General features: G+C 36.5%; 2 protein-coding genes across 2 annotated transcripts in view; one reads left to right on the top strand and one right to left on the bottom strand.

The window, feature by feature from the left end:
* Positions 1-3,056, top strand: part of FAM98B (family with sequence similarity 98 member B) — a 13,856-nt gene extending 10,800 nt beyond the window's left edge. Inside the window, exon 8 of the mRNA XM_021401907.1 lies at positions 1-3,056. This exon is cut by the window's left edge and continues 165 nt beyond it. Within this exon, the coding sequence (XP_021257582.1) occupies positions 1-162 (162 nt within the window). The 3' untranslated portion in view covers positions 163-3,056.
* Positions 4,040-12,740, bottom strand: part of RASGRP1 (RAS guanyl releasing protein 1) — a 39,756-nt gene continuing 31,055 nt past the window's right edge. Inside the window, exons 13-17 of the mRNA XM_021401906.1 lie at positions 12,108-12,252; positions 10,944-10,980; positions 10,198-10,344; positions 9,325-9,704; positions 4,040-7,297 (exon numbers count right to left, since the gene is read on the bottom strand). Of these exons, the coding sequence (XP_021257581.1) occupies positions 7,163-7,297; positions 9,325-9,704; positions 10,198-10,344; positions 10,944-10,980; positions 12,108-12,252 (844 nt within the window). The 3' untranslated portion in view covers positions 4,040-7,162. The remainder of the gene's footprint in view (positions 7,298-9,324; positions 9,705-10,197; positions 10,345-10,943; positions 10,981-12,107; positions 12,253-12,740) is intronic.

The following is a 12,740-nucleotide window of genomic DNA, read 5'->3' as shown; positions in this document are numbered from 1 at the left end:
GGTGGGGGTGGCTTTGGGGGTGGGGGTTTCAGAGGCGGTGGAAGAGGTGGAGGTGGTTTCCAAGGTGGCAGGGGGGACTATGGTGGCAGGGGTGGTTATGGTGGCAGAGGTTATGGAGATCCATACGGGGGAAGAGGAGGTGGAGGATACCGGAGATACTGAATGAATAACAGACAAAATATAGTGGTGGTGTTTACTGGTATCAGGAATTTAGGTATGGTACCTTTGGTTTAGATTAGATTAAAGTATGACCATGTGAATCATTGCATTCGACCAACTCATGTTGTCACTGAATTCTTTTAGTTAGCTGAACAGAACTTTTATACTAAAATATCATGACTAAAGTCCTCGCTTTTCGTACCGGTTGTGTTTTTTTATGTTCATTTATTTAAAATAAGCCTCAGAAAACTGAATAAAAACCTTTTTAAAGAAAAAGAATAAAGATGATGTTCTGACCTCTCTAATTATTGCATGTTGCACATGAATTCTCCTGCTCCCAAAGCTGGATACAAAAAAAAAAAAAATCAGACTTGAGGGAGACACTTTTGAAAGTCTAAAATGCTGCTCTTGTGGTTTTTTCTTTATCCAGTTTTTACCTCAGACATATTGAAGAACTTCAATTTCAAATTGTCACTTAAGGCTTTGGTCAAAATTATTCAATGAGCTTTCTTATTCTTTCAGAACTTTGCATAAAAGTAATATTCTGAATTACTTCTCTACAGAAACTAATAAAATTAGGTGGCTTTGTGTGTTCGTAAATATATCGGAGATTAATTGAAGGTCAGAGCATGTACCACAAAACCAGAATTGTGACTTTTGATGTTTATTTTCACTTTACTTGTTTTCTATATTATTGATGTTTCATAAAAGCATTTTCTACTACCATCATGTCCAGTAGGAGTTCAGTTATATACTCTTTCTGCATCAGCCTTTAAAAATGAAGATCAACAAAGCTCAGTTTCCTGAGAAAGAGCGTGGCATTTCTTCTCTCTTTTTCCTCCTGCCCGCTCTGTATTTGGCAATTGTCAACTGCCAGCTGATGAGTTACCTCCTGCAACGGTTGCTCCTTCCCATTGTGGTTTCTGGAAAAAGTGCAAATATAGAATTCAAACGCTTTTCTTTTTTATTCCGTCAGCCAACTGGTCTGATAACGTGGAAGAAACTTTGTCTTGATATGTATGGATACCTTCTCCTTCACAGATAGTGTTATCCTAGTAAAAGAGCGCCTAGATGAGGAAATGGATTTTGTATAATTATGGCTGTAAATAGATTAATTAAGGTAGATAAAATTAAGTTCAGAGCTGTCAGCTAAAAGTGATTTCTGTTATCTAGCTTCTTTAGATTCCTCCTCTGCTGTGATACCATTTGTGAGTAGGGGTAAGACAGGGAGATGATGTCCAAGTATATATTCATGATAGTATTTATCAGGGTCATGTTACTGCAGAAGTTCAGGAAGGCATCTGATAAACCTGGGCATATCTCTTGACAGAAACCTTGAAGCACTTTCAGTGGATAGGTTGAGCAGATTGAGCTTTAAGATTTGAATTTGCTTTTATGAACCACAGTTACGAGGTGTTTTTTTTCCACAAACTTGCTGTTGGTGTCCATGTTGGTATGCTTTAAAGCTGTTACTCTGTCTTCAGGGACACATGCATCACGCACTCAATTACAGAGGCAGATCTACGCAGGAATGTAAAGCTCTTGTTTAAAATTAAGTGACTATCTAGCATGTTGTTTAAAAACCTATGTCAGACTTTATTAATTTGCTACCACCAGCACCTTCATTTGAAATTTTAGTCTAGCTGAACTTTAAAAATTTCCTTCCTGTTAATTTTCTGTATGCTCATTGGCTGTTTGAGAATGCTGCTTTATGATGCGCTTGGTACAGCCTTAACCATAATTTACAGTTCCAGTAGGCTTCTCAGAAAAAAAGAGTGGGAGACTTCATTGCTTGTACACGTTGGCTTGGATGTGAACTCAACATAATGAAGTACTCTGCTGGCTTAAGTTCACCCACCTGCTAGCAGAAGTCTCGTTATCAGTTTGTTTCTACACTCATTTCTGTTCAGCCTCTGCTGCCATTGTGGAGAGGAATTTCAAATGGGAGCATAGTACTGGTTCTCTTCCTTTTGAGACTGATTTTTGCATAGTGCTATAGAGTAGCTCACAAATGACGTTGAGTGAGACCACTGGCCGTGGAGATGACAAGCATTGCTCGGCAAGGGGAGAGGGAGAGTAGTTTTTAACAAACAAAGCCTTAATTTAAAGTCTCTTTGCTAATCCCAGTGCTGTTATTTTTTGCTACAAGTAACTTATGAACAACAATCAAGAATTTAGTTTCACCAAGGAAGTAGGCTAGGAAATACAAATGGTTTATCTATGCATAAAGATGTCATCAGTCTCAAGATGTGAAGCTGCACTGGGTTAGTTGTACTGTAGTAATTGTGTATGTGCCTCAGTGCTCTTACACTTGTCAGTTTGTGCTGTTTGTAACAGACAGAACAGTTCAGAGTGAAGTAGACCAGCTGTGTGCCCACATCCACATATAACAGTTAAATTATTCCAATGCTGTATTTCAGTTATTTTTTTGTAGACGATGTAAAAGACAAAAGTTTGAATAAGCTGAAGTTTTATGGAAGAGGCTTTTTTTTTTTATTTGAGCCATTTCATATTTTCTTGAATAATTCCAAAGTGTGAAGCCAGTAGTAGAAGAGCAAAGTAAGCACCACCACATTTCATCAAGGTATCCTTTTCTCAGTCTTCTCTGTTGTCAGAGTATATGCTTTTATTTTATCAAACGATGCAATAATAGCATTAAAACAATTGATTTAAACCTCAGACTCTTCTGTTTCAGTCTTGAAAAAAAATATTTTCAGAAACTCTGTTGAAAGTGAAAAACCGTTTTATCTGTCTGTGATTATTTTTGTGTTTATTCAAGCTTAGTGAATTGTTTTGGTTGATCAAGAATTGAAAAAGATTTTTGTGTCAGGGCTTAAGAGAGATGGTTTTGTTAACAGCTGTAAACACTGAGGAATAAAGTACTGTATTTGAAGTTATTTGCATCGCTGGTGTAGCATGATTTTGACTCTCTATCTCCTATCTCCTGTGCTTGCAAGAAAGATTTTCTGCTGGTAATTTGAAATAACGATGAAACTTGCCCAACTTTTATGATCATGAAAAATAACAAATTTTGACAAAAGTAGAGAAGGCAGTAGATAACAATACAGGAAAACTTCACCAGACAGGAGAGGTCCCAAATATATCCTGATTACATTAGCTGGAGTTACTAAGGAATCCATCTCCATTGAAGGATACTCAGTTAAAATTTATCTTAGTAAAAAAAATTGCGTAGGTTTGTGTGATCATTACTTTTGTCTTTATGTAAATTAAGGGAAAAAACTTCACAAATAATTGGAGGTTTTCCTTTTTTTCTTTTTTCTTTTTTTTTTAACTTCTGTAATTCTGAAACAAAGCACGCCTTGCTCTGTATGTGCAAAGAACAAAAGATGTGCAAAGAGCAGATTTGCCTGTAAGCAGGAATTGTGCTTTTCAGTAGTCTGCACCCTTTCCTTCTTCCCTCCCCTCCCCCGGGTATTTTGATGTTCACTACCTGATATAAAAACATTTGAGATACAGTATTTTGAGTTCTGCTGCACGGTAAAGAATAGCAAATGTTAAGGATGATATGATGCTGCCTGTGTAATAGCTACCCCCAGCAGAAATTACAGAAGCCTTGTTTAAGCTTGCCTATCATGCTGTAAAGTCCTTTGGGAGTTAGCATTCTTAACAAAAGCAAGAGATGGTGCTAATGAAGAATTGTGCTTGGTAATACCTTGAACAGTGTAATGGCAAAACATTGTCTCAGTGTCTGAGCGTATTGTCTCAGCCACTAAATTCTGACAAAATAATCTGCAAATGCCCAGCTTCCCAAGTTCTCTCAGTGTCCTCAGGCTCAAGAATGTAAAGATAGACTTGAGACTCAGATATTAGCTCACTCCCGCAGAAATGTCCCAAATGACAGACTCAAGGAAAATGAATATATGTTAAGATTTCTTTCTTTCAGATACAAACTCAGAGGCAAAGTACAATTTTAATATTTTTTTCTATTATAAATATTAAACTGAAATCTTACACTTTATATAATGTTTACAGTCTGTACACTTTTTCAGTCTTCTTTAATAGCACTAAAACAAAAACTTTTGGAGTTGCTGTAGAGATCAGTTACAACAGTATAACAGATTACTACTGTAACAAAGAATTCCAAAATATAACTTTTGTTTTATATTTTTAAAAGCTTATGTAAGCTGTTTCAAAGGCAATTGTCTTCGAGTATCAACTTTAGCCCTGGCCTTTTGTTACATCATCCAGTCTACTTACTTTCATCTTTTAAGGATCAGAATTCACACTTAAAAATAAACAGTTGTTAGGGTTGGGACAGTTTGTTTCTTCTTCCTTTCTATATGTATATGAAACACAGCTGAGCCTGGGGAAAGAATAAAGGTGAGTGCTTTTCATTTATATTAACCATGACAAGATAAATTTTAAAGGGTGTTCAGTACCAGTGTTTGCTGATAAGTCCTTTAAACAGCACTTAGTACTTTAACTATATATTTTTTCTCCCAGCATAAAGTAGCAGTAAAGGTGATTTTTGCTCAGTAACTTTGTCAGTTTCAGCAGTATCCTTGTACAGTCAGTGTTTGCTATTAACACAAGTATTTCATGTAGCAAAAAGGAAGTTACAAAGTAGTAACAAGGGACTACCACCAAAGGAAAACAAGAATAACAACAACAACAACAAATATTTCAAGGGGCTTTGGGCAAACAGCCTTAAGGTACTTTGAGAGTTTTGAAATTTTCCAGGTATCAACTAATTCATCTGAAGCAGGAAGTTTTCAGCATAGATGAAGCATCACATACGGGTTCTGTAAGATGTTCCTGCAAACAGGTCAGGTTTAAATCATTGCGATTCTTTGTAGGAACAGGGTGACAGAAAAATAAGTTTTAATTTTAGACTGCACAAGTCTACAGTCTTAACTTGGTTTTGAGCATTAAGTACTCAGCATTACTAACACAGTAACCTTTGGCTCAGCTGTTGACATTAGGGAACTTTCCAAATATCCATTTGTTAATTTCTTCTGCTTCCACCCTCCCAGAGTAGGCAAAGTGAAACACATACAGAAATTCCATTCAAATTCAGAATTCAAACCATAAGCAAGCAGAGTTACCTTAGATGCACAAGATTTGCCAAATTTTGCTGCTCTTTTAGGGTATTTTCCAAGTACATTGAAATATTTTCAACATTTATCCTGTTTCTTTTACTTGTTGCAGAAATATTCTATTTGCTAAGTGTATATTAGAAATACTCCTTACTGTAGTCCTGCATAGAGGACAAAAATCAAGAAACTTACAGAAAATTGGCAAAGCAAATGTGCAAACATGATTTGAAAGCCATTTTGACTGCTTCACTGGTCAAAGTGCAATTTCATGTTAACTGTTAATAATTCAAGTTTAGTGTATGAGGAACAAAAGTTTCACAATCTTCACAACGGCTAGTTTTGCCAGATGCATTTAAATTCTTTAGAGATCATATTTATTTACAGTAAGAACAGAAAGTCTACTACTACTATTACTACTACCGTCTCCCTCCATTTGTTTTCATTTAGTCGTGGATGCAAGCACAACTCAAGTTCTAACCAGGAATTTAGAACCAGTAGATCAGTAAGTAGTTTCAGATTGACTTTTAAAAAAAATAAATAAAGTATTAATGTACTTGACAATTAATGACTGTAAGTTGGAAATAGAGCATACGTTTGTGCCACTGAACACAAAGCACACATGCTATTGTAAGGTGTCAACTAAAAATTTAATCTAGCATGGATTTTGTAAACTAATCTGCAAGTTTTGAAGAGCACTAAGTATATCACTGAGTCACAGAATGTCAGGGATTGGAAGGGACCTCAAAAGATCAGCTAGTCCAATCCCCCTGCTGGAGCAGGAAAATATGTTGTTAATAGATATGTTAGTTTATGTTTCTGTTGTTTAAATGCTTGATTACATCCCTTTTTGATAAAACCAAGTGAGTTTTACACAACTGTAAGAATTACCGTGAAATGCAAATGAAATTTCAAGATTGGCTATTGTAACTAAAAGATTTACCAGTAAATTGAAAGACAGATTTGTCATCTCTTGACAGTATGTATGTACACTTTATAGTTTTAAGAAAACTACATTACCTCCCTAGCACCTTTCACTGTACAAAATTTACACACAGAAGAGCACAGTCACCTTGACTCTTCACCTAAAGTGCATGTGAAATCTATGAGAGAAAATGAAGAAATCCTGGTTAGAACCGTAAGATTGGTTCTACTCAGACGTTACAACACTGGTATCCACTTTGACATTAGAATAAAAAGAAAATAATGTTATCCCATATCTACAGTATGGGGACAGCAAGCTATCCCTTAAGCCCAATGAGTAGGGCTATGTATTCCAAGCTGTAACCTGGAACACAGAAATGGAAGCAGTATTCACTCTAAACTCTCTCTAGTCTCATATTTTACTTTAAAAGTTTTAAAACATTTGTCAGTATACACTAACAAAGTCTAAAAATCAGCTTACCTACTTTATTAATATTCTTGTTAAACTCTAGAAATAAAGATGACCGTCTACCTAATGTTTTTAATTGGTTTCAGCCACAGTGAGAAAGAACTCCCTCTCTTAATGGAATACATCTACATCTTTACTTAAATGCTTATCTCCATTGAACATTTGTTTCTGCAAACCCGAATTTGGGCCAAATCTGAAGTGACAGTCTTATGAGTAGCTACTTAGTCAGAACACTTGTAGAGTGAGGTGTGCAGCCAAGTCACTGTAGAATCCACATGGTCATCATGAACGTAAGCTTCAGGAACAGCGTCACTCCTTTTAAAAACAATCCCAGAAGGTACTGTATTTGTTGTGTAGAAGATGCAAACATACCTTAAATTGGAGGAATTCCTTTATAGACTTGGGAGTGTATTTTCAATAGGGAAATGTATCGAATAAAGAGGGTATTTCTGTTTTAAAATCCTTTGGACTGTCTCCATTTCACTTGGTAAAGCAGCTTTATCACAATCCTTCCCTTCAGTCTTACATTCTTCCAGAAGAAACTTCCCCTGATATGCTAGGAGCAGTCTTTGTGTTGCAGATTGTCAATTACATGATTTCTTCTCTGAATTGTAAGAGATTCAATTGTTTTATGTGCTTGTTCCAGTTGCATCTTTAAACCTTCATTGTCTGCCTTTAGAATATTTCTTTCCTAAGGAAGCAAAAGAAATAGAGAATGGTATGTGATTTTACATTTGTTTCAGGACTGTCTGGTTGTGCATATAGGTTGACTGGCGTAAGCAAAAGTTGGTGTAGCTCTTAGCAGTAGGGAACTAGTAAGTTATATGAGTATTTCCCAAAGAAATTCAGGGCTGCGAAAATGACTTTTTTGTTTTGTTTTTTCTGGGGGGCAGGGTGGAGGAGTGGAGAGGGCAACAGGCCTAGATATTTATCTGCATAGATTATTTTCAAAACCAAAATGCTGGAAGATAAAATGTAGGGACTATACACTGAAAATAATTCGATCTTAGCATAAGAACTACTTATAGTTTCCCTATTATCTGTCTCTAAGGCTGGAATGAGTCCAGAAAACTCACTGGGAATGTGACCATCATTTTGTTTGCTTACAGAATGGCACAGATTAGTGCTTTAGGGACTGTCTGCTAAATGCTGTATCAGTAAAAAAAAAAAAATATATACAGATCACACATGCTGTGTGAATACAAAAATGAAAAATGCAGACTGTGAATTTTAAGGGCAAATAAAATAAATAGACTATTCTGAACCTGAGCTACAGAAATATCTAGTGAGGTATTTTAAATGCAAGATAGGATTAAATGAAAATAGTGTTCCGAATATATGAAGATAGTGGTCCGGGTCCTAGGAGAAAAATGTCAGTTTCATTGTTTCTTTTAAGATGTGTCCTGCTAAAATTTTATGGAGGCTGTTTAAAGTATTCACAACAGTTGGATTAGGGCAAACATACTTTTACAGCGTATTAATCCAAAATGAGGCCACGCCATGAGTAATTAAGTAACCAGGAATACAAACATCAGATAGGTGTCAAGACATAGCTTTGTTGCTTTTCATATTCAGTAAGTCACTACTTATTGATCTTACTGGCCTGGAATTTTGACATGACTGAAAATCCAAATTTCAAGTAGATGAAAACCAGCGGGAAACTTGATGGAGGTACGATAATTTCACCCTGTTTTGCTCTGATTTCCTTTAAAAATATGCAAATCTATAAGTATTTATATGGCTCTTAGAATTTAAGTTATGCAAAATCTTTCTTAGAAGAAGTATGGCATCTTACTATCTTCTCAAAGCTCTTCCTTTTAGAAGCATTGCTATATTCCTGTTGCTTGTTATTTCAAGCCAAATAAGGAGTTTCAATCAAGTTGTTCTAGACTGATTTAGTACATATCTCTACATTGCTTGATTATATAGGAGGAATCAAGACAGGTAGTGCGTAACAGAAGACATTATGTTGTAGAAAGTTTAAAGCTTGTGCACAGAGCTGATATATCAGCATTGTAACCTATGAGGAAAGGAATATAGGCAACTACTCCATGCGTTATCTAGAATAGTTGTTTCTAAAGTAGACTGAGATCTTCAGGTAAAAATTGTTTATTTTTAACTTTAAAAATGTTAAAACTGTGAGATTTACAATTCTTTATTTAGCTTATGTGCATCTCCCTGAACGTTTTTTTTCTTCTGCATTCTCCACAGTGCTGTTTTAAATTTGTATTAGAAGTCAGATGTTCTTTAGCTACAAATATTTTTGTTAAGGAAGTGTTTATCTGGTTTCAACATAATGCCTTACATAAATGGAATCCTTTCAAACATGTTAAAATGCTAATGTTCCCAGTCTTGCATTACATGCATGGAAGACCATTCCTTAAAAATAACTTGTTTTATGGAGTAACATCTTATCCTGAGCAATTGGACTATGGTCACAGACTTGCTTGTCACTTGTAAGGATGACATGAATCAATATAATCCTAAAAAAAATCTTCAAAACATATTCCCTAAGCCTTATACTGCTACTTAAATTTCTATTTGAAATGAAGCATTTCTGGAGGTAAAGTGGCTAAGAATTCATTATATCCCTCATGGCAATTAATTATACTTGAGAACAGTGACAGAATGACATCTTCCCACCCTGCCACATCCTCACACTCTGGCCACTTTTCATTACTGGTATATAAAGCCAAATTTATTCCATTATGTACATACCTGCTCAAGTTCCTGGTATGAGGGTTTATAGCTGTGATGCTCGCTATGCTCCTCCTTCATTTTCTGGCTGGAGTCCTTGTTTTCCCATTTAACATATGCTTTTTTACGGCTTAGTAATGGGCTTGGACGTGGGGATGGTGGGATGGGCTGGAGATAAGGATTTTCTAGTATCCTTTTCTCTTTCTTCTCCATTGACCTATGAGGTGCATCACCAGCCAGCAGTACAGAATCTGTCTGTATACCTTTATGAACCACAGCTGGTTTCAGTCTCACTGAGATTTTCTGAGCTGAGGAATCCATGAGCATAATAGTTCGATCCTTGCTGTCTTCATTGTGTTCTGCTACTCCATTTGGAAATGTGAATGGTCCATCTTCTTGTCCTATAGAATATATATGGTAAATTGAGTCAAGAAGAGTTGTAGATTCCTACCACACAGATACGTAAGTAAACTGACTTTACAAATTCCACACTGAAATTTTAGAATTGTAACAGTACAGCATTTCCTTAATGCAACAATGGTGGTAAAAACAACCATACCAAGACCTGCTTGTTACAAGATGGGAGAGTTAAGGGAACCTGGCAGCTCTTCATTTCATGGCATTTAACTTCTCATGAGAATCTGGCTGAAGATTTACCCAGTACTTGTGGAATTTGTGCACCTTACATTGTTTAGCGTGAGGAGAGATCTCCCAGAAAGAAAGTCTTTATTAACCCAAGACTTGAACTAGAATACCTAGTTATAGTTAGTAGGTTAATAAAACTCTGTAACTAACAAAACTCAAAACAATGCTGTACAACTTGTCTTTAAAACAAAAGAGACAACATAAAAATTGTCTGGATCTTTTGATCCTTTCAGTGTGACCTTTCCTCACCATGGTATTGCTCTTTAACTGCTACTGTGCAGAGGCTTGAAGCAAGAGCAGATGTTGGGCTGCTGTCTGCAACAGAAGTTTTGTGTCTTCTCTTGCACTCTATCACAATCAGGTCTTTGCATTGCTTGTGACAATTCATTCCACAGTCTGTGAACAAAATAAAGTTTACACAATTCAGTGTCTCTGTGGTAGTATTTGAGATCAACTCTCACACTGAGTTTCTTGCCCAAGAAGCAGGGAAATGTTTGTCATCTATCTCTACATGCATTACCTTAAACAATGTATGCTAATTAACAAATCAACTGTATCACTTTGCTATATACACCTCAAACACCTTTTTGTTACGAAAATACCAAGTAGCAACATTTGGTTGCAACAGAATTCTGACTGTAGAGTTGCAGAGAAAGCAGATACCTGCATGAGGTGTAAAACCCTGCAAAATATTTGAGTCTGGTATACAGCTGCCACAGAGAGCTGATGTTCTCATTCATCAGAATAGAAAGGTCTGTTCCTCAACCCTCTGGATTCAGTGAAGATTTGCAAAGGGTAGAACAGTTCCTTCAGCCTTGCATTTCTTTTGGAGCGTCTTTCTGTCATTTTTATATCAGCCTTCTCCTCCTTGAGGAGACAGATTAAATAGGTCCACAGCAATGGATCTTGGAATGATCAGGGTTGTTTTTTTGTTTTTTTTTTGGTCATTCATGATTAATTATAGATTAAATTTAACAAAAGATAAAGATTCTTACCCTTGCATCTGTATCCTTGTTTAATTACTCCCCATAGCTGAAATTCAGACAAACAGAAAGAGTATTTATTTCTGCACATGTCTGATACCTTCAGATATACAAATCCACTAAAAGCTCCACTCCATTCTGAAATCTGAGCATCGGCAGAGTACTTTGTTTTTCTGTCCTTTTAATGGTAAAATTGAAATATGAACCATCTACTTCTTTAGCATAAATATTCTGTTTAGCAAACAATACCTATATGTATGTTCCTTAATCACAAACAAAATAGCTTGACCTAGTCTCTAATGAATACATCAGATCTGACAGCCCCCAGTAAAGCTGTGGAACTAGAATAGATGGAGAATTGCAGATCAGCACTCTTGTTTGATCCCAGCTAAGCTGAGGAGCAGTAGGAGTCAGTTTTACTAAATCTTCCTGTGCTAGGTGGGAATCATGTCACATCTGTACCAGACATGAGTTTATAAAATGATAGAATATCTTGAGTTGGAAGGGACTCACAAGGATCACTGAGTCCAAGTCCTTGCTCCGTATAGGACTACCCACAATTCAAACCATATTTCTGACAACATTGTCCAAATGGGGAGTCTGTTCCAGTGCCCAAGCACCCAGTGGTGGAGAACGGCTTCATGCCATTCCCTCGGGTCGTCTCTGTCAACACAGAGCAGAGATCAGTGCTGCCCCTCTGCCCCCCTGTGAGGAGCTGTAGGCTGCCACGAGGGTTCCCCTCAGCCTCCTCTGCTCTGAGCTGAATAAACCAAGGGGCCTCAGGCATTCCACATTATCTGTTGTCCTCCAGACACTTCAGCTTCTTCATAGCCCTCCTTTGGATGCTCTCTAACTGTGCAACTTCTAACAGCTCAGTGGAGTGGAAGCCTCTGGATTTGGAAGTCTTACCTAAGTAACATAGCTGAACACCACAAGAAAGGAGCCATGCTTAAGCAGATAATACTACCAGGAGGGGTATGTATAAAGGGTACATTACATAGCTACATGGGCAGCGGTCTGGTTTTCTTTGTAGTTTCACTGGTGTCTTATATAGGTAAATTTTTGTATGTCACATGAGGTAATTATGATATAAAAACAGGCATTTTTCCAGACAATAGTAACGTAATTTACCTTCAATTAAAAAAAAAATAAAAAGAATAAAAATGGAGAGCTTACAAATCCAGCACAGTTGTCGCAGAAAGTAGGTCTTAAATAAGTGGTCTCTTGAAAGTTGTGAGAAAAGCCAAGTCCTAATTTGGAATAGATCGAGCTAGCCCTCATAAAGTAAGCGGTTATTTCATCCCTGCTAATCAGACCTTCCCTGAAAATAAACAAGAAAAGTTGTTTGTGAAGCATCCGTTTTCTTAAAAACGTAAGAATTAAACATACTTTTTCTTCACAATTTATAATGGCAATACCTCAATTGACCAAAACCTACAGTGATATCAGCAATTTTTGTCAACTGCTCCCAAAGTTTACAGAAGCTTCTCTGCACATTATAATTGCAGCCTGTAAGGATAAATGAATAATCTGCGCATAAGATGCAACTTCAGAAGTATTTCGTAGAAAACCTCTAAATTATCAGTTTTATTTTTCCACTTTTTAAGGTGTTAAGAAGAATGTTCTTAATTTTGCCAAAATATACATTTGCCAATCCTCTGTTTTTGAGAGGCAGGTTCATTTTTGGAAAGTTATTCAGTGGTATATACTCAGTGTCACTCAAAAAATATTTTCTTTCATCTTTGTTCTTCCTGCTACATCAACCTGGTTACCATTGCTGTACGCTCATTCACAAACCATTTAAAAGAT

Source organism: Numida meleagris, chromosome 6 (genome assembly GCF_002078875.1).
Source record: "Numida meleagris isolate 19003 breed g44 Domestic line chromosome 6, NumMel1.0, whole genome shotgun sequence".
NCBI lineage: Eukaryota > Metazoa > Chordata > Aves > Galliformes > Numididae > Numida > Numida meleagris.
This window is presented reverse-complemented; position numbering and strand designations above follow the sequence as displayed.